A 20863-nucleotide genomic window follows, 5' to 3' on the forward strand; every position below is an offset into this window, starting at 1 on the left:
AAGGCAAGTCCCTCCCTCTAGGAGGGATTTAGTTAAGTTAGCTCTGCTCCCCCCAAAGAAACCGCAGGGGCAAGTCAATCTCCCTCATTATTTGCTCATGTGCAAAGATCCATTTGCTTTTGCTTCATTCCTTGACAACATCAACACATCTATGGAAGTTAATAGTCCGCTGGAAACTACTCAGCCAAAAGACCACCACAGTAACCACATAATGTACCATACACAGTTGACATAAATTCTGATCCTCATTATTCATTTCCGTAGGAAGCAGAAGGGGGTCGAGGAGGCGGCGCGGGCAAGCAGGTTCTTGCGCGGATGTGGTTTTGGGTTTGTCAGAACGGTTGCCAGTTGGTCTTGGATGGGGGCCGAGGCGGGTAGAGGCACGGCCTGAGGGCGCAAGCGGACGGAGAGGCTGTAGCAAGAAGACTCGGCACACAACTCCTCGTCGGCTGACGCTGCCCAGCGCGCATTCCACCATCACTTGGGCCACCAAGTGGCCGGCAGGCGCCGCCGCGGGCGCTTCTGTCTGGGCGTCCAGCGCGTGACCTCCACAGCCGTGTCCAAGATCTCGCGCAGCGTCGGAGATAGGTGTCTAGCCGGTGCGCGGCCTCGTTGGGCGTCTAGGGTTTGATGGCGTGCGGGGGGCAGCCGGGAAAACGGCGTTCCTGCACGGGCACCGCGTAGGGTCTTCGGAGGCTTCACAAGCCGAGTAGCTCAAGGGCATCGACCGGGGACTCCAGGTCTGGCTCCACGAGACGGGCGCCTGCGAAATCTGCAGGCCACACAGATGGTCAGTGGCGATGGAGGGGGCTTCATCGATGGGGGCACTGAGCTTGAGGGATCTTGGCGAGCTTGAGAGTCGCACGGGGCACAGGATTGTCTTCCGCAGATACCGGATGGTTGAGTGCATGCTTAGGCGGATGGGTGTTCTCAAGCCGATTGCCGAGCGCGGTGCGGGGCGCAGGCGGCGCTTGTTGGAGCTGGCAAAGAGGCCGACATAGTGTTGCCAGAGCGGGCCGTCGGCTCTGGACTCGACGAGACACAGGCAGGCGTAAGGGCAGCCGCAGGGTTTTTGGGCGGCGGAAGAAGAGCAGCCGGGTGCGCGGGGTGGGAGGCGAGTCCGTCCGGATAGCCGTGCACGGCGGGAGACCGGGCGGGGCGAGAAGCTGGTTGGGGGTGGCTGGCAAGGTCGTTGGCACGCAACCAGAGAAGCACGTTGTCGAAGCGCTCGGCGGCCGCGGCCAGCAGGAAACCCAGGGCACCCACTCAGGCTTTGCGGAGAAGCTGAGGCTCAGCGTGGAGCCGGACACGTGGAAGGGGTTGACGGCGAGCATCAGCCGCCTTGGCTTGCGATTGTCAAGTGAGATATGAGATGGAGGTGGTGGCGATGAGGAGAAGACAAGGAATTGCTCACGTGGAGGATGAATCTTGCGAGGCAAAGTTCAGAAGACTTGGCAAAAACCGAAGGGCCGGAAGAATCGGAAGAAGCCAACAATGGAGCGCGCAAGGTAGCCGCCCGTTTGGAATCCGGGCCGAGGCGTTCGGCCATTCGGGCGCTTCAAGTTCTTGCTTCAGCACCAGCTTTGATTTGAGCCTCAATCGAACAACAAATGAAGTCTTGTAGCTGCTTGTCCAATCAATAAATAAGAGAGCCCAAATATTGTATTAGCGGCGGGTGATTTGGTGGGATCCAGTGCAGATTCTAGAACACCTGCATGGGTCTTTGATTATTGATAAAATATAAGAAAAATACTAGTCGAGCAAGCAAGCCGAGTCGTGTTGACCCGTTCAAGTTAGCTGGTGGATGACCATCTGAGAAACGAGTATCAAGTTCCTGTGCCCGTTTAGCAGGACTAATAGTCCCAGTTAGCAGATATAGAGACACAGACAATTCAAGGAGGGAGGCCCCGGTAATTCGAGTGTTTTGCCTTATGTACCTGGTGTGATCCTACTCTGCAATTGCGTCGGGTCCTCTGACCGAGATTGCATTGGCGGAAATTGATGTTATATCGACCGGGAGCGGGTTTGCATCGAGCAAAAGCGGAGTTGTGTCGCCCAAGGGCAAGGTTGCATCGTGCCATACTGTTGTAGTCTCGTCAACACCAATCCAAAAACGCCCCCTGCCGATTTTGAGTCAACTATTGCGTCGCTGATGGCCGATGCAATCTCGCCTTGGGCCGATGTTGAGTCAGAGATAATTTGAGAGGGTATACACCTTGGTTGACATGACGTCAACCAAGGGTTGTGTCGGTGGGGTGCCCGGCGATGTTACGTCGCCACCGTCCCTTTTGAAATCGGACCACGGCAATGTAACATCTGCCATCGCCAATGTAACATCTGCCATCGCCAATGTAACATTGCAAGACAGTTAAGTCGGACGCTTCCACCAATGTAACATTGGTTCAAAACATCTGATGTAAGCGCGGATGTAGCCAACCAATACAATCATATTGGCAGTGCACAAAACCCCCAAATGTAGCAGCCACAATGTGATCAGTTGCCAAATATCACTAATTTGGTAGTTTCTTGGTGTTTCTGCCACTATATCTCAGCGCAGCATGGGAGTTCTTCCATGATATTGGTACCAAAATGTTCACATGCCCTCAAAGATTCATTGTGTACCTTGAATGACCACAAAACCCCCAAATGTAGCAGCCACAATGTGATCAGTTGCCAAATATCACTAATTTGGTAGTTTCTTGGTGTTTCCGCCACTATATCTCAGCGCAGAATGGGAGTTCTTCCATGATATTGGTATAAAAATGATCATATGGCCTGAAGGGATCATGGTGTACCTTGAATGACCTCAAAACCTCCAAATGTAGCAGCCACAATGTGATCAGTTGCCAAATATGACTAATTTGGTAGTTTCTTGGTGTTTCTGCCACTATATCTCAGCGCAGCGTGGGACTTCTTGCATGATATCGGTACCAAAATGTTCACATGCCCTCAAAGATTCATTGTGTACCTTGAATGACCACAAAACCCCCAGTTTTGCAGCCACAATGTGATCAGTTGCCAAATATGACTAATTAGGTAGTTTCTTGGTGTTTCCGCCACTATATCTCAGCGCAGTGTGGGAATTCTCCCATGATATTGGTACCAAAATGTTATTATGTACTTATTACATATTTCACATTCTTTTGAATATGTAATTAACCTTATTTCACACTGATTACATATTTGTACATACAGAGAGAGATAATCTTATCTCTCTGTGTATTTATCCTGATTAAGCTCAAAGTATGTACAAATGGGGAGATTACATACCCATTTATGTAAATCCCCTTCTGAATTCCGTGATCACTCCTCCTTGGAGTTAAGGATCCCTCAGGACCTTGACTCAAAGGAGGGAGCTGATCCCTGCAATATTACAAGGGAGGTCTCTCACCTGTAGAGATTCTCCCACCTAGATTATTGCCATACAAACCCGTGTACCTTACTGAGAATACAGTGAGTGGGGTTTTATATAATCTACACTAACCTTTTTATTCCCTTACAGCTTCTCTTTTCCTCGTGTATCTTCCCCCTAGGTACAGGTGTAGTTATCACACCTGTAACCTAGAAGATAAGTGATCTCATCCTTATAACGCAAAGGCGCTTGGCTTGATTTTCGCCGCGTCCCCTTACATACGTAAGGGTGCCAGTCCCTCCGCCTCTCGGCGTCGAGTTGGACTTTCTTCCACTTGTTACTCTCAGTAACTGTAGTGTGACCCCTTCTCCGCTTGCCGCTACCTCTCCGCCGCGGCTCGTGAGATAAAAACCCATCAGAGCTACGTCACATAAGAGACGAACTCTGACACTATATCTCAGCCCAGCGTGGGAGATCTTCCATGATATTGGTATTAAAATGATCCCATGCCCTCAAAGATTCATTGTGTACCTTGAATGACCACAAAACCCCCAAATGTAGCAGCCACAATGTGATCAGTTGCCAAATATCACTAATTTGGTAGTTTCTTGGTGTTTCTGCCAGCGTGGGAGGTCTTCCATGATATTGGTACCAAAATAATCAAATGCCCTCAACGATTCATTGTGTACCTTGAATGACCACAAAGCCCCCAAATGTATTAGCCACAATGTGATCAGTTGTCAGCCGGGCTACTATATTAAGTTAGAGCCCAGCTAACTGATATATAACAACTGTTAAAAATACACATTTATTGCGGCGCAGAGCGCCTTGTATAAAATGAATACCATATTCATTATTGAACAATAAAAGCGGCGCAGAGCGCCGCGCATAAGAAAATGAATATGTAACAAAAGACCTCCCCCCGAACGATGTATAGAATCAAGGAGATACTGTCAAAAACTCCAGCCGCAGGTAGCGGCCGGAGAAAGAATAGTAGCCATGATCCAAAAACCCGTTCTCAGGCCAAGAGAACGGGTTTGCTATTGTTGAACTAATAAAAAAACCCGTAGAACGTTCTGCAGGAAACGGCCGGAGGAGAATAGTGAAGAAGTAAACTGCTGCGTCTCCCCCGGCCGAAGATGAACAACCAAGAAAATATCATAAAGAGTGGAACTCTTCCTTGGACCGAGGAAGAGTAACACTTGTTGTTGAGTAAAGAGGACAAGAGCGATGAGAGCAATAGAACGCTCTACCACTCCTGTCCTAACTAGTTCTTCCCGCGGCCGAGAAGCCGCGATGAATTTGAAAATAGACCAGCAACCCTACCGGTCGCCGCAAGAATACATAAAGGGAGGCTTTTGAGCGAGTAAAAGCCTCCCCAGATTCATACAAACCATTTCGCCGTACCGCCAGCCTCGCCCTTGTCTACTCGACTAGTCCGCCAGCCTGACCGTCCGTTGATCTCAGTTTTCTCCAGAGTCATTCGTTGTTTTTTTATCGTGGACTTTCTCTCCGAGTAAGTCCACTGTTTTTTTCTTTCTCTATTGGGATATACATCCCCCACCATTTCCTGGGAACGTCTTGCACGTTTGAAACACCCCCTTAACTGGGCCCCAGACGCCACAGGTCACACCACCCCTGCGCATAGTGTGCGCAGGCCCTGTAAGATTTTCCGGAGGGCACTTAACCACCCCAGGCGCTCCTGGCCCCTCCGTTAACCCTTTTTTTTGGGGTATATTAAAAATAACTTTAGAGTTATTTTGCACTTTACCGCGCTTTAACCGCGCGCTACATCACACCACTCTCTGTCGCCGGCGTAGCTAGAGGAGTATACATACTCCTGGCATCACCGAGCCTGACATCAGTTGCCAAATCTAAGTATATAAAATCCACACTTTCGTGGAAATCTTCCCTCTCTCAGAACTCCTCGTTGACTGACATAAGATGTGTTGATTGAAGCACAGATGCGTTGACTCACTCACAGATGTGTGGACTGACGCATGGATGCGTCGAGCTTACGCAGCCTCTCTGGAGATGTTGTGGGACAAAACTCTTGTAGAGAGGCTTATGCGCAAAGTCAGGCCGCGGGGCTGGCAGCATCTCAAAATCACTCAAATTACCTCTTTAGAAATTGTTGCAGGAAAGCAACACACTTGGTTGACTATTCCAACAGATGGAATCCATCATTGTCCTGGTGCACAGTGTTGGTGATATGTAGCTTTCTCATATCTTGCAAACCTGATTTTTGAGTGGCAAAAGAAAATCAAGTCAAACTCCTCTTTTTTACAGTGCAATATTGCCTTATTCCACTTTATGGCAAATGTATTATTAATTCAGTTTGGCCAGCAAAGAACAAGAAAAGGCACAGGAAATTTCATTTAGGTTTTTTACTACATATTATGGGGTTTGATTCTGATGGTGAAGGATTCACCAAAATCAGCAACTTTCAAAAATACGTATAAACTACTTATAATGTAAAATTCAAAATTTTGAAGAGACTATTATGATGGGATGACACAGCCCATCCTATCTGTTGAAAAACAAATCAAGGTTTTCTGAGTTCGTGAGGTGTAGTGCGGAAAAAAGGTGCTCTACACCAAACAATTTCCTGCTCTCAGGCCAAAAGGCTGACATTGCGAAGTCCCTCTACCAATGGTAGTGGGGTTGCACACGCCTCCCGCGCCCCTCTACCAAACTGGGTACGGGGGACTTGTGTCAAGTTCGCGGATGCGTTGACTGACGCACGGATGTCTGGCCAGGCATAGCGGCACACCCAGCGCGCATTCCACCATCACTTGGGCCACCAAGTGGCAGGCAGGCGCCGCCGTGGACTCTCCTGTCTGGCTGTCCAGTGCGCAACCTCCACACCCATGTCCAAGATCTCGCGCGGCGTTGGAGATAGGCGTCTAGTCGGTGCGCGGCCTTTTTGGGCGTCCAGGGTTTGATGGCGGGCGGGGAAGGCGGGGAGGGGGCAGCCAGGAAAACGGCGGTCATGCACGTGCACCGCGTGGATCCTTCGGAGGCTTCAGAAGCCGAGCAGCTCAAGGGTGTCGAACAGGGACTCCAGGTCTGGTTCCACGAGACATGCGCCTGCGAAATCTGCAGGCTACACAGATGGTCAGTGGTCAGTGGCGCGGGAGGGGGCTTCATCGATGGAGGCACTGAACTAGAGGGATCTTGGCCGCGAGCATGAGGGCCGCACGGGGCACATGATTCTCATCCTCTGATACCGGATGGTTGAGTGCATCCTTAGGTGCATGGGTGTTCTCAAGCCAATTAACGAGCGCGGTGCGGGGCGCGGGCGCTTGTTGGAGCTGGCGAAGAGGCCGACAAAGTGTTGCCAGAGCGGGCCGTCGGCTCTGGACTCGCTGAGACACAGGCAGGTCTATGTATGGGCAGCCGCACGATTTTATTGGCGGCGGAGGAAGAGCAGCCGGGTGTGTGGGGTGGGAGGCAAGTCCGTCCGGATAGCCGTGCATGGCGGGAGACCGGAGTATGAAGTTCCTGTGCGCGAATAGTCCCAGTTAGCAGATCCATTAGAGAGACGCGGAAAATTCAAGGAGGGAGGCCCCGGGGTAATTTGAGCGTTTTGCCTTATGGACCTGGTGTGATCCCACTTTGAGATTGCGTCGCGGCCTCTGACCGAGATTGCATTGGCAGAAATTGATATTTTATCGACCGGGAGCGGGTTTGCATCGAGCAAAAGCGATATCGGGTCGAGCAAGGGCGAGGTTGCATTGTGCCAGCCCGGTGGAATCTCGCGAAAGCCCATCAAAAAGCGGCATCACGCGATATTGAGTCGATCGTAGCGTCGCAGATGGTCGATGCAATGTGGCTTGGGGCCGACGTTGAGTCGGGGGGCCTTTGGGTCGGTTTAAAACCTGGGCGACACAACATCAACCGGGGGTTGCGTCGGTGGGGTGTCTGCCGATCTTACATCGCCCACCGGCCTTTTCAGATCGGACCACAGCAATGTAACATCTGCCATCGCTGATTTAACATCACAAGACAGTTACGTCGGACGCTTGCACCGATGTAACATCGGTTCAAAACATCCGACGTAAGCGCGGATGCAGCCATCCGATACAATTGTATTGGCAGTGGTGGTCATTCATGTCAGAATATTGGACTTTGCTCCTAAGTCCGCGCTCTGTCTTGCGCTCCTCCGCACACACAATGCGCGCTGGGGACACGAACACAAAGTTTGCCCCTGGGCAGCCACCCCTTTCTTCCCTCATCTTGCCCGGAACTCATCAACGTCCGACCACACTCAACAAACAATCACCGACCCAAATCCACAGTCTTGTCATCGTTGTTTGCGCGAGATCACCCGCATCAGGAACTTGGAGTAGTGGTACTCATCCTCATTTCTCCCCCTTCTTTTCCTGTGTTCCCTAACTGACCGTTGCTCTCCCTCAGTCTCCATTTCCAGTTGTCCTGTTTGTTTTTGTTTCTTTGTTGTCTTGGCTCAAGTCATTGTTGCTCAACCACCTCGATCCTCTAGGTACATTTCTCTTCCTCATTTCTTCATGTTCAGCCATTGTCTTTTCTTTCTCTCTCTCTTGTTTTCTTTTTCATCTTTGTTTGTCTCTCTCATGCTGAAATGATTACTCTAGTTTTGCCTCAAAAGTCTCTCAGATTTACAGTCTCGAACGGCACCAAAACATCTAGAGGATCGTGATGGCCGACAACGCAAACTCCAAGCCCAACATTCCGGTTTTGACCGAAGTCAATTTTCTCCAGTGGTCGATACGAATCAAGGCGTTCTTCAAGAACAAAGGCCTGCTGAAATACATACTGGAGCCTCTCACGACCGGTCTTGTCGGCGCGGCCGCCGAAGCAGTTGCCAAGAAACAAGCTGAAACCGTCGACTTCCTTTTTCAATTCATCAGCGAAGGGGTATTTGAATCCGTTGTCGCACTCGAGGTTGCTGACAGTCCCCATCTCATCTGGACCAGTATTCTCAGTCAATTTGCGTCTGCCTTGGTTAACAATAAGGGGAGAGTATGGCTCAAGTTCATGCGGTACGAATACCAAGGAGTCCTCAATGACTTCATCTTGGATATGCGAAGAATGCTCAACGAGATATTGCTGGTCAGCCTAGGAGTACCAGAAAACATCCTCAGCTTCTCTATCCTGGCCAAGTTATTGGAAGACCTCTACAATATTGTCGAAAACATCATAATGAATGAGGTCATCTGTGAAAGCCCGAACGCCATCCTAGTCAAACTACAGGAAATGGTATACTTAGATGAATCCCGTCAATCCAAAATATCCGCCAAAGTCGCCTCGAAAGCTGCCAATAATCAATCAGAATCTGCCTCCGCCTTAATGCACGAAACCTCGTCCAAGAAAGGAAAGAAGAAGCCGAAAAAGACCGGCAAATTTTGCGAACCGGGGAAAGACAACAAACCGGGAAAGCACAACCCAGAGGCAACCTCCCACGATGCCGACCACTGCTGGCAGGTACATCCGGAACTTTGTCCTGACTCCAACGCAACAAGCAAGCCAACCACCCAACTCGTAGAGGTGGATGATGGTCACGAATCAGAGGTCTCCCTACTCCTGACTGGCATTGAGCAGGTCAAACCCATTGTACTCGACACTGGAGCAACTCACCACATGGTGAACAATGAATCAATCTTTGTTCCAACATCCAAATCAAACATCAAGATATCAACCAGCGGTCACAAGAACTTCTTGAACGCCACCGCGATTGGAACAGCTGTGTTGGTTGATCAAGACGGAGAGAAGATGGTTCTCGACAATGTCCTGCTAGTTCCCTCGCTCAGCCAATCGCTTCTCTCGGTGTCTCGGCTATTTGAACAGGACTTGACGGTCACCAAGGTCCAACAAGATGATGTCGTGGTAATGATAGATGGTCACTTCAAACTCAACGGTTCCATCAAAAATAATTTGTTAGAAATTTCTTCCTCACACTTTGATGAAATTCAACCCTCTGTTTCATCCTGTTTCCTCTCAAGTCCAGTCTCACCAGACTGGCACGTGCGCCTGGGACACCCAAATCCAAAGTATCAAAAGATGCTTGTCCCCGACTCGCCAGTTTCTGACTGCGAGATCTGCAAGATGTGCAAACTCAAAGCCCTACCATTCGGAGGAGCTTTCAAGGAAGCAACAACACCACTCGAAACCATCCACATGGACTTGGTTGGCCCCTTTTCAACCCAATCAACTTCGGGGTATCTGTATTTTCTCACCTTAATTGATCAGTATAGCGGATTCAAAACAGTAAAGTTTCTCAAAACAAAAGACGAAACCTTTGCCAAATTCAAGGAGTTCAAGGTTCTTGCTGAAAATCAAACTAGGAGGAAGATCAAGACTATAATCTCCGACGGTGGTGGGGAGTTCATGAACAACAACTTCAAGGATCTGTGCGAGTCAGATGGAATCAACCATCATATATCACCTGCATACACCCCGCAAAACAACGGGATGGCTGAGCGGGCAAACCAGACAATCCTGGAGAAGTCTTGATGTCTTCTACTCCAATCCAAACTACCCAGATCATTCTGGGCGGAGGCGGTCAACACCACAACGTTGCTCTCAAATTTAGCTCCCTCTGCAACGCGTCAAATGAGGATACCCTACGACGAGTGGATGGGCCGCAGGGCAAACTTAAGTGTTCTTCGACCATTTGGATGCTCCACGTACTCGCTCATACCCCAGGAAAAGAGGAAATTCAAGCTCCTACCCACCGCAGAGAGGGGCATATTGCTTGGATATGAAAACGATCTCTCCACTTATCGAGTCTACAAACCTGCGGATCGGAAGGTCTACCGGATTCGTAACAACAGTGGGCCGCTACGCTAAACTACGCTATTTTAGCCCTAAAGTTTAGCGTAGCGGTAAAAAGCGCCAACCTTTTTTGAATAGCGTTAGCGCGCTGTTAGCGCCGCTACGCTTCGCTAATTTTCAGCGGCGCTAACAGCATACCAATTTTTGTTTAGCGTTAGCGCTGCGCTACAGCCGCTACGCTACGCTACGTTGCGCTAAGGCGCTTTTAGCGGAAAAAAGGCACTTTTTTGCTGCAAAAAATGCTTTAGCGCAGCATAGCGCGCGCTCTTTTGCGCCTTGCGTGCTTAGCGTTAGCGCAATTGCACGCATCTGCGCTAACGCTACGCTAAAAGCTAAAATAGCTTTGCATCCTAATTTGCGCGTAGCGTTAGCGCAGATGCGCACAATTGCGCTAACGCTACGCTAAAAAATAGCGCATTTGCGCTGCGCTACGCTACGCTAACAGCTATGTTAGCGTAGCTGACCCACTGTTGTTTGTAACGTCAAATTTGATGAGTCCACGTTCCCCGGGTTGAAAGACCAAAGTTCTGATCTCGAGGATGACTTCTTCAATCTTAAGGATGAATCCGACCAACAAGTGCCGGCATTGTCAATGGAAGCTAGACGGACAGCACCAGAAGCAGAGCCAACGAGAAGCATTCCCATCCCATCTCCAGTGGACGAGGCAGTGGGTACAACTCCTGAACCTCCAGCGGTAGCTCGATATAATATCAACAGCTCCATTTCAACAGATAACGTGCTGTCTGTGGACCGGCGCGGGAACTCAATTCTTGCCTACCTGACCAAAAACAGTCAAGACAACACTCCTACATCCTACATTCAAGCAATCAACTCGCCTGACTCCTTGTTCTGGATTTGTCAGGTTCTTTTTTTTATCTACTTTTGTTATCAACCACAGATTAATGAGGAATATTTCCACATAAAATTTCATCGGACAATTTTTCTACATATAAAACCCAGAAATATTTTAAAATATGATTTATTTGGGGTCGCATCCATTATGCAGCAGCAACAATGTGATCAGTTCCCAAATATCACTAATTTGGTAGTTTCTGGCCCTTTCTGCCACTATATCTCAAGACAGCGTGGGAGTTCTTCCATGATATTGGTATCAAAATGATCAATAGCCCCCAAGGATTCATTTTGTACCTTAAATTACCACATAACCCAAATGTAGCAGCTACAATCTGATCAGTTGCCAAATGTCACTAATTTGGTGGTTTCTTGGTGTTTCTGCCACTATATCTCAGCGCAGCATGGGAGTTCTTCCATGATATTGGTACCATAATGATCATATGTCCTCAAAGATTCATTGCGTACCTTCAATGACCACAAAAACCTCAAATGTAGCAGCTACAATGTGATCAGTTGCCAAATATCACTAATTTGGTAGTTTCTTGGTGTTTCTGCCACTATATCTCAGCGCAGCATGGGAGTTATTCCAAGATATTGGTACCAAGGTGATCAAATGCCCTCAAAGACTGATTGAGTACCTTGAATGACCACAAAACCCTCAAGTGTAGCAGCCAAGATGTGGTCAGTTGCCAAATATCACTAATTTGGTAGTTTCTTGGTGTTTCTGCCACTATATCTCAGCGCAGCATGGGAGTTCTTTCATGATATTGGTACCAAAATGATCAAATGCCCCTGAAGATTCATTTTGTACCTAGAATGACCACACAACCCCCACATGTAGCAGCCACAAGGTGATCAGTTGCCAAATATCACTAATTTGGTAGTTCTTTGGTGTTTCTGCCACTATATCTTGGCGCAGCATGGGAGTTCTTCCATGATATTGGTACCAAAATGATCACAAGCCCTCAAATATTCATTGAGTACCTTGGATGACCACAAAACCCCCAAATGTAGCAGCCAAAATGTGATCAGTTGACGAATATCACTAATTTGGTAGTTTCTTGATGTTTCTGCCACTATATCTCAGCACAGCGTGGGAGTTATCCCATGATATTTGAACCAAAATGATCACATGCCATCAAAGATTCATGGAGTACCTTGGATGACCACAAAACCCCCAAATGTAGCAGCCACAATGTGATCAGTTGACAAATATCACTAATTTGGTAGTTTCTTGGTGTTTCCGCCACTATATCTCAGCACAGCGTGGGAGTTCTTCCATGATATTGGTACCAAAATGATGAATCACCGCTGAAGATTCATTGTGTACCTTGAATGACCACAAAACCCCCAAATGTAGCAGCCACCATGTGATCAGTTGCCAAATATCACTAATTTGGTAGTTTCTTGGTGTTTCTGCCACTATATCTCAGCACAGCGTGGGAGTTCTTCCATGATATTTGTACCAAAATGATCACATGCCCTCAAGCATTCATTGTGTACCTTGGATGATCACAAAACCCCCAAATGTAGCAGCCAAAATGTGATCAGTTGCCAAATATCACTAATTTGGTAGTTTCTCGATGTTTCTGCCACTATATCTCATCACAGCGTGGGAGTTCTTCCATGATATTTGTACCAAAATGATCACATGCCCTCAAGCATTTATTGTGTACCTTGGATGATCACAAAACCCCCAAATGTAGCAGCCACCATGTGATCAGTTGCCAAATATCACTAATTTGATAGTTTCTTGGTGTTTCTGCCAGTATATCTCAGCCCCGCGTGGGAGTTCTTCCATGATATTGGTACCAAATTTATCACATGCCCCTGAAGATTCATTTTTCACCTTGAATGACCACAAAACCCCCAAATGTAGCAGCCAAAATGTGATCAGTTGACGAATATCACTAATTTGGTAGTTTCTTGATGTTTCTGCCACTATATCTCAGCACAGCGTGGGAGTTCTTCCATGATATTTGTACCAAAATGATCAAATGCCCTCAAGCATTCATTGTGTACCTTGGATGATCACAAAACCCCCAAATGTAGCAGCCACAATGTGATCAGTTGCCAAATATCACTAATTTGGTAGTTTCTTGGTGTTTCCGCCACTATATCTCAGCACAGCGTGGGAGTTCTTCCATGATATTGGTACCAAAATGATGAATCACCGCTGAAGATTAATTGTGTACCTTGAATGACCACAAAACCCCCAAATGTAGCAGCGACACTGTGATCAGTTGCCAAATATCACTAATTTGGTAGTTCCTTCGTGTTTTGGCCACTATATCTCAGTGCAGCATGGGAGTTCTTCCATGATATTGGTACCAAAATAATCACATGCCCTCAAACATTCATTGAGTATCTTGGATGACCACAAAACCCCCAAATGTAGCAGCCACCATGTGATCAGTTGCCAAATATCACTAATTTGGTAGTTTCTTGGTGTTTCTGCCAGTATATCTCAGCCCCGCTGTGGTGGCTATTTACGTGGTGCCCGTGGCGCGGCGGATTTCTCAAGCTTTCAGATGTCAAGACATCAGCTTGCGGGTCCTTGACATCAATCAGCGCGCGTCGCGCTCGGTGGAATCATCAAGGCGTTTCAGGACCAGCGGCTTCCTTCCGGCGGATTTTCTTTCTTTTGGCTCCTTGATCTTATTTTCTTAGATGTTTGTTACTCCTCCTTTTTTTCTTCCTTTGTTGTTTCAATTCTTCTTTCATGTTGTCTCCTCTTTTGTTTCATACTGCGCGCGTTGGATGGTTAGAGTGTGGTGGGTTGGGTTTTGTTTTCTTAGCCTTTTAGTTGTTGTGTCCTTTCCTTTTCAGTTGTGGCGCGCGCGTAGGCGCGCAGGTGGTTGTGATGACCTGTCACAAGATTGTCATCATCCCTGAAGTTTAAGTTCTTCGGAGCTTAGGCGGAGGGGACGGCATGAGACTTCGTCTGAACCCAAATTTTATCAGATCATCTCGTCACTTCAAATCAGAAAGCTTATTGATCCTAGTTCAGATATACTCGCGGGGTTTCTGAGTCATTCCTCTCAGCCTGCGCCAATCCTTTCCCCTCTTCTTTTAGATCACGTTTCCCGGCCCAGTTCGCCGGCTGCTTCTCTCAGATCCTCAACAAAACAAATTACCGCCGACGGGAATCTACCCCCCCGTCGTCTCATAACAAATCCCCCCCCAAAACTTCCGCTGTCACTCGAATCCTAGAATCTCCCTCGGACCACCTCAAAGGCAGCGCCTAGCAGCGCACATTCCCTTCCAGTAACTGCCGACAGCCCAGCACCGGTCGGAGTTCCACACCACGTGCAAGTTCTTCCATGATATTGGTACAGAAATGATCAGATGCCCCTGAAGATTCATTTTGTACCTGTAATGACCACACAACCCCCACATGTAGCAGCCACAAGGTGATCAATTGCTAAATATCACTAATTTGGTAGTTCTTTGGTGTTTCTGCCACTACATCTCAGCGCAGCATGGGGGTTCTTCCATGATATTGGTACCAAAATGATCACATGCCCTCAAATTCTCAATTAGTACCTTGAATGACCAAGAAACCCCCAAATGTAGCAGCTACAATGTGATCAGTTGACGAATATCACTAATTTGGTAGTTTCTTGATGTTTCTGCCACTATATCTCAGCACAGCGTGGGAGTTCTTCCATGATATTTGAACCAAAATGATCACATGCCCTCAAAGATTCATGGAGTACCTTGGATGACCACAAAACCCCCAAATGTAGCAGCCACAATGTGATCAGTTGACAAATATCACTAATTTGGTAGTTTCTTGGTGTTTCCGCCACTACATCTCAGCACAGCGTGGGAGTTCTTCCATGATATTGGTAGCAAAATGATTAATCACCGCTGAAGATTCATTGTGTACCTTGAATGACCGCAAAACCCCCAAATGTAGCAGCCACCATGTGATCAGTTGCCAAATATCACTAATTTGGTAGTTTCTTGGTGTTTCTGCCAGTATATCTCAGCCCCACGTGGGAGTTCTTCCATGATATTGGTACCAAATTTATCACATGCCCTTGAAGATTCATTGTTTACCTTGGATGACCACAAAACCCCCAAATGTAGCAGCCACAATGTAATCAGTTGACAAATATCACTAATTTGGTAGTTTCTTCATGTTTCTGCCACTATATCTCAGCACAGTGTGGGAGTTCTTCCATGATATTTGTACCAAAAAAGTCACATGCCCTCAGGCATTCATTGGGTACCTTGAATGACCACAAAACCCCCAAATGTAGCAGCCACAATGTGATCAGTTGCCAAATATCACTAATTTGGTAGTTTCTTGGTGTTTCTGCCACTATATCTCAGGCCAGCATGGGAATTCTTCCATGATATTTGTATCAAAATGATCACATGCCCTCAAAAATTTATTTGGTACCTTGGATGACCACAAAACCCCCAAAAGTAGCAGCTACAATGTGATCCATTGCCAAATATCACTAATTTGGTAGTTTCCTGGTGTTTCTCCCACTATATCTCAGGGCAGCGTTAGAGTTCTTCCATGATATTGGTACCAAAATGTTCAAATGCCCTCAACAGATCATGATTTACCTTGAATTAACTCAAAACCTCCAAATGTAGCAGCCACAATGTGATCAGTTGCCAAATATGACTAATTTGGTAGTTTCTTGGTGTTTCTGCCACTATATTTCAGCGCAGCATGGGAGTTCTTGCATGATATTGGTACCAAAATGTTCACATGCCCTCAAAGATTCATTGGGTACCTTGAATGAACACAAAACCTCCAATTGTAGCAGCCACAATGTGATCAGTTGCCAAATCCAAGTTTATTAAAGACAGTAAAACACAGATTTCAAGATCAAGGGTTCCCCCTTATATTTTTCAATTTACAACAAGTCTACAGTAAAACACACATTTCAAGATCAAGGGTTACCTTGTAATCTCTGAATTTACAATAAAACACATGTGTAGTCTACATCCATGCAAATTTGCCTCCAAATGCCAACGGTCCCTTCCTGTCTAGCAGGTTCAAAAGACAGCAAGCGGATGACCCCCAGCGCGCGCAGTTAAGGCATTATGCAAAGGGGGGCCAACTTTTTTTTTACCCCTCAAACTGTGCAAATGCAACAGCGGAGAGGCTTGAGCCGAATGGTCACCTGGAATTGCAGGTTCCCACTCAGCTGAGGAGTTGACTATCAAATCTCGCCGACCTTTATACGCAACTCTCAACAACAATCCTGTAAGCCGTTCTTCACGTATGTACCTTCAGCTGAACCCTTATCTTGTCATCGTCACGCCGAACACTAACAACCCTCCCATTGCAATATCTTCAGGGGGTCACTGTGCTACGGCCGTACAGTATTCTCCGCTCATCGCCGCCACAGTCAACCCACCTGTGGACGGTCGTCATGCGTTACCTTTGTGATATTCTATCCCCTCATCAGTTGAATCTTATATCTCCCGTCACCAAGCAACTCCCTCATGTCTTGTGTCACCTCGCTCAGTCTAACTATTCGCTCAAACCGCCATAAAGCTATGCCCATCAACCAACACATTCTCCAGATCCCCGAACCCTACCAGCGTCGCCCCTGCCCAGCGCACAACCTACTTAAGGGTCGAGCCCTCGCCACTCAACTGTATCATTTGCAATCACCCCGAGCTTATACACGATACAGACACGCCACCTGTTTCGACCAGACCAGGCAGACCAGCCACAACGACCCTGGCCTCTCCATGGCCACTTATCACCAACCGTGCGCACGACACCAGCGTTACCTCAGCCCACCGTCGAACACACAACCACCGCCAAATCGTGCTGTTCTGGTCAAGCCTGCAGTGCGGACCCAACCGGCGTTGCCTCCGCCTAGCGTCGAGAACTCAACCGCATCAAAAGCTTCTCCTGCCCGCTGTTTTCGTCGAGCCTGACAAGCCCCGGCGTTCAAACGAACACCCTCTTCTGACTTGCCTGGTCAGTATCACTCTCCCAGACTATTTGCGCCTGACCGAAGACCAATGCCACTTGTCCCTTCCATCTTAACCTTGCTCATTGCTTAAATAGATACATCGACCGGCACAACCTGCATCCACTCAGATCACCCTCCTAACTGCCACCAAGTCGACACATACCTTTCAGCTATCACCCAACTGCTTCCCCCAACATCAATCCAATAACTCAGATTCAACCTATCCTCGGCGTGATCCATAGCACCATCAACAAGCAGTCACAGCAGTTAAATTATACCAGCCAGTACCGACCGACAAAAGTTCGCCGAAATCATCAAGCTCAATTTTAAACGACCACTACTACCGGATAAATAAACACCAAATCATACACCACCTATTGACACCAAATGGCTTCCGTCAGAGTTCCCAATCACCCAGTGTCGTACTCAACGCACTTTGAACCCTTATCTAATGTGAGATTCTACTTGTGTTTGATACCTACTAATCCGTGTACTAACGATCAGCCTCAGTCCTCGTTTGAGACTGTTTGTGCGAACCAATACGGCTTTGTGAAAACCCCGAGCTTCGTGCAATGTGGTGGAGCGAATCACGACAAGTCAGAAAATTTTGAGGTAAACCTCGTCACCAACACAGCACTCACTAATCTGCTTGATGCAGACTTCATTTACTCCATATCCGGTAAAATGATTGCTTTGAACGACGGGTCACCTCCGACTTTGAGCTACAGCCACGACATCGTAACGCAGTTTGGGGCGACAGGCCCCAACCAGCCTGACTTCACAAATAAGACTTACATCAATTCGCTCGGGACCATCACTCATCGTCAAGAATTAGTCAGCGACTCTGATGAGGGCGGTATATGCCTTGAAGTTATTGTTGGACACACCGACTGGGATTCCGAAGTTAGTATATCAAGATTAATCAGATGCTTATGCGGGTGCTAATGTTTTATTTAGCAACGATGCATGCAGAAGTTCGATATGAAGTATATCGTGCCGGGGAGTAAAAACTTGATTAAAACTCATTCATTATATCAGGTTGGACGCGAGGTTAAAATCATTGGACGGCTCGTCGATTTCGACATGGAAAGACACATGGCTATTGTAATAGTAAGCCCCTCGCCATTAAATTGAGTTCTTCTTAGTTCCCATCTGACCGGCATCTTTCTACCTCAAGGTCCAACACGTGAGCGTCACAAATGGCCACCAAATAGGGAAAACGATAACAAATGGCTCGCCGTCAGGGTCTGGCACAACGCCCGATGCCAAAAAGAAACTGTACGTAGACTCCTCCACAACATCTGTTGCGCAATCTAATTTTGTCTTGATTCAGAACCAAATTTTCAGGCAAAACCGACAAGCCATCAAGTCTGGCCGGGACCTCCGGACATTCCCCAAGTCAAACGACACCTTCGACTGGAAACAGCATTAACCAACCAAGACTTATCCAACTGAACAATTCAAGTCCAGTGCGTAAGCCTAACTCGCCTCTCGCAGGGCCGGGGAAAGCCTCATCAAGCAAAGGAAAACAGAAAGCGCAAGAAGCTTCCGACAAAGAAGAAGCATTGTTTGACGATGGTCAAGAGGAGGAAGATGAGGACGAGGCCGAATTTGTCCCCGCGGTTCCCATAAAGCGTGGCCGTCCCCGCAAGGCAATTTTAGCTGACGCTGCAAAGCGTATGAAGAACTTTTAAATCGACTCTCAAACGACACGACGCGCAGGAGGTGAGTGCGGCATTCAAAAATAGCCTGCTTATCACATGCTCCCGCCTCTGCCAGTCCCAATTTTGAGATCCAACTCCTCTCTATTCCGTCTCAATCTCCAGCGTGACCGGCCAAAGCCGGCTCACAGTTCTTGTATTCACTTACGTTTAATCAATGAGAAGTCTCACATCCGTCCTCACCTCGTTAACAACTCTACACCGGTCATCAACTGTAAATACTACGCTTGTCTCGCACAATGACCCAAATACCCATAAGATTAAAAAGCATGAGACTAGCTTGTTCTTTATGTATCCCGACAACCGAGCCATTCTTATTGTCGTTTTTCCATCACTTTTATGTTCAATCACCCGGTCAACAATACAAATTGCCAAACATTGATTCCACGGTTCAACCAATGCACTTAAATTTTTGACGAAATTTGAACATTGAAGCCAGCATACCATTGGGCTCATAGTTCCTGGCATCACATGTTGCTACCCATATGCCTGGTTAGTCACACAGGATCAAGCATTACTCAATAGTACTTGAGGATAAAAATGACGCAGCATGACAACTCGAGTGATGAGATTAACAAGCTGTCATGCACGGTCAGAACTCGTGTCATCTTTGGCATTATGTATATTGATTAATCATTTGCATAATTAAATCTGATAGATGCGGCCTAACATTAGTCCCGCCAGTCACGACGAGGTTGTTGGTAATCGCCACAAACACCGCGGACCAATACTTACCATCAACCAGATCATCTCATACGCTGCGAGTCGCGGTTTTCATCCAGCTCCGCTACACATCACCCGGAGTAACTCGAGATCAACTACAAGGAGTGAGATCTTATCACCTTCAAAGTGTTCGTCGAGGTTGTCCGGTCAGGTTTGGGTAAGACTCATGACCCACTAATCCGTTCTTCAGAATGACACGTGTTATTGATCAAGTTCAACCTCCTTGTCTTGCATTAAGTTTCAAGTAGATATGAATCCCAATCCAAACGGCGACGGACGTCCTCGTCACAAATTCATTGAAACCAAAGGAAAAGTCCGAAATAGTACCCATCCCTCGTACGAGGCGTCGTTAGCGCACTGCTCGTCGTACAAGGTGCCTCATCACTTGGGACCGTGCAATTACGAATGCGCAACATGCCGTGCACTCCATTTCCTTGACGAATCGACTCTTGCGGAGAGGGGCAAGGAAGAAAAGTCGTATTCAATGTGCTGCCAAAAGAATAAAGTCTCCTTACCGGCGGCCGATGCCTCAGCTCACAGATACCCTCTTTTTATGGAGCACCTTCTGACTGATTCTTCTGCAGGCAAGCCGTTTACTTATTTCTATTGTAAACTTTCCTGACTGGTAACTCCTCTAGGTTCTAAAAATTTCCAGTCATTACTCCGGATGTATAACAACGCATTATCATTCACGTCGCTAGGCGCAAAGGTTGATTATACTGTCCAAGGACCCTTCGGCATCAATGTATTCAAGATTTCAGGCGCTCTTACACATCGAATTTCAAGCCTTGAACCACCTGCAGGCCGTGATCCAGGTTTCGCTCAAATTTACGTCGTCGGGGATAGAGGTCTCGGAGAAGCGGAATACCGGGCCAATAGAGCAAAGGGACGTGCCGGAGACGCGGGGAAGGGTTCATTAATGGAACCGGGCTTGATATTGAAGCTTGTCAACTTTCTCTCAGCGCACAACCCGTATGCTAAGGTCTTCCGGTCCGCAAAAGAAATCTTGGACCGACGTAACGCTTTGACATTAAAGCTGCAGGGCGTTCCGAAGGCGGGCAGTGACCCGAAGCGATAAAATTGTCCCACAGCGAATGAGGTCGCCATTGTTGTCCAAGGGACCGGAAATGTCATCAGACCCCGCCAAATTCTCTTGCATTGCCGCGACAAAGGACTCGAATGTATCTCAGATATGCATTCATCGTATTTTCCGATGAGGTATCCATTGTTTTTCCCATTCGGCGAGCAACAATGGGATAATTTATTCTGCGCTTCAACGGAACGAGGTGAGTTTGTTCGAGTGGCCAAATGCTTAGTGTGGACGCTGACTTGCGTCACGCATGAAGTTAAAAATCAAAAGATAGGCCCGTTGGAGTGGTTCGCATGGATGTTATTCAAACGCCGTGGCCGATTCAATCCAATACTAGCGGGCAGATCAT

General features: G+C 47.5%; 3 protein-coding genes across 3 annotated transcripts; 2 read left to right on the forward strand and 1 right to left on the reverse strand.

The window, feature by feature from the left end:
- Positions 1 to 1266: 1266 nt before the first annotated feature.
- PtA15_16A106 (uncharacterized protein) lies at positions 1267 to 1549 on the reverse strand (the record flags this gene model as incomplete). The annotated part of the gene is made up of 2 exons (XM_053163763.1): positions 1267 to 1346; positions 1415 to 1549. Coding segments are annotated over 2 exons (215 nt in total), but the record flags the coding sequence as incomplete, so codon positions are not given.
- Positions 1550 to 16498: 14949 nt separating this feature from the next.
- Positions 16499 to 17054, forward strand: PtA15_16A107 (uncharacterized protein; the record flags this gene model as incomplete). Its single annotated transcript, XM_053163764.1, has 2 exons — positions 16499 to 16931; positions 17005 to 17054. 2 exons carry the CDS (start codon positions 16499 to 16501, stop codon positions 17052 to 17054), a joined length of 483 nt encoding a protein of 160 aa, XP_053027756.1.
- Positions 17055 to 18209: 1155 nt separating this feature from the next.
- Positions 18210 to 18674, forward strand: PtA15_16A108 (uncharacterized protein; the record flags this gene model as incomplete). Its single annotated transcript, XM_053163765.1, has 2 exons — positions 18210 to 18258; positions 18328 to 18674. 2 exons carry the CDS (start codon positions 18210 to 18212, stop codon positions 18672 to 18674), a joined length of 396 nt encoding a protein of 131 aa, XP_053027757.1.
- Between the last annotated feature and the right edge of the window lie 2189 nt (positions 18675 to 20863).

Source organism: Puccinia triticina, chromosome 16A (assembly GCF_026914185.1).
Source record: "Puccinia triticina chromosome 16A, complete sequence".
NCBI classification, from domain to species: Eukaryota; Fungi; Basidiomycota; class Pucciniomycetes; order Pucciniales; family Pucciniaceae; genus Puccinia; species Puccinia triticina.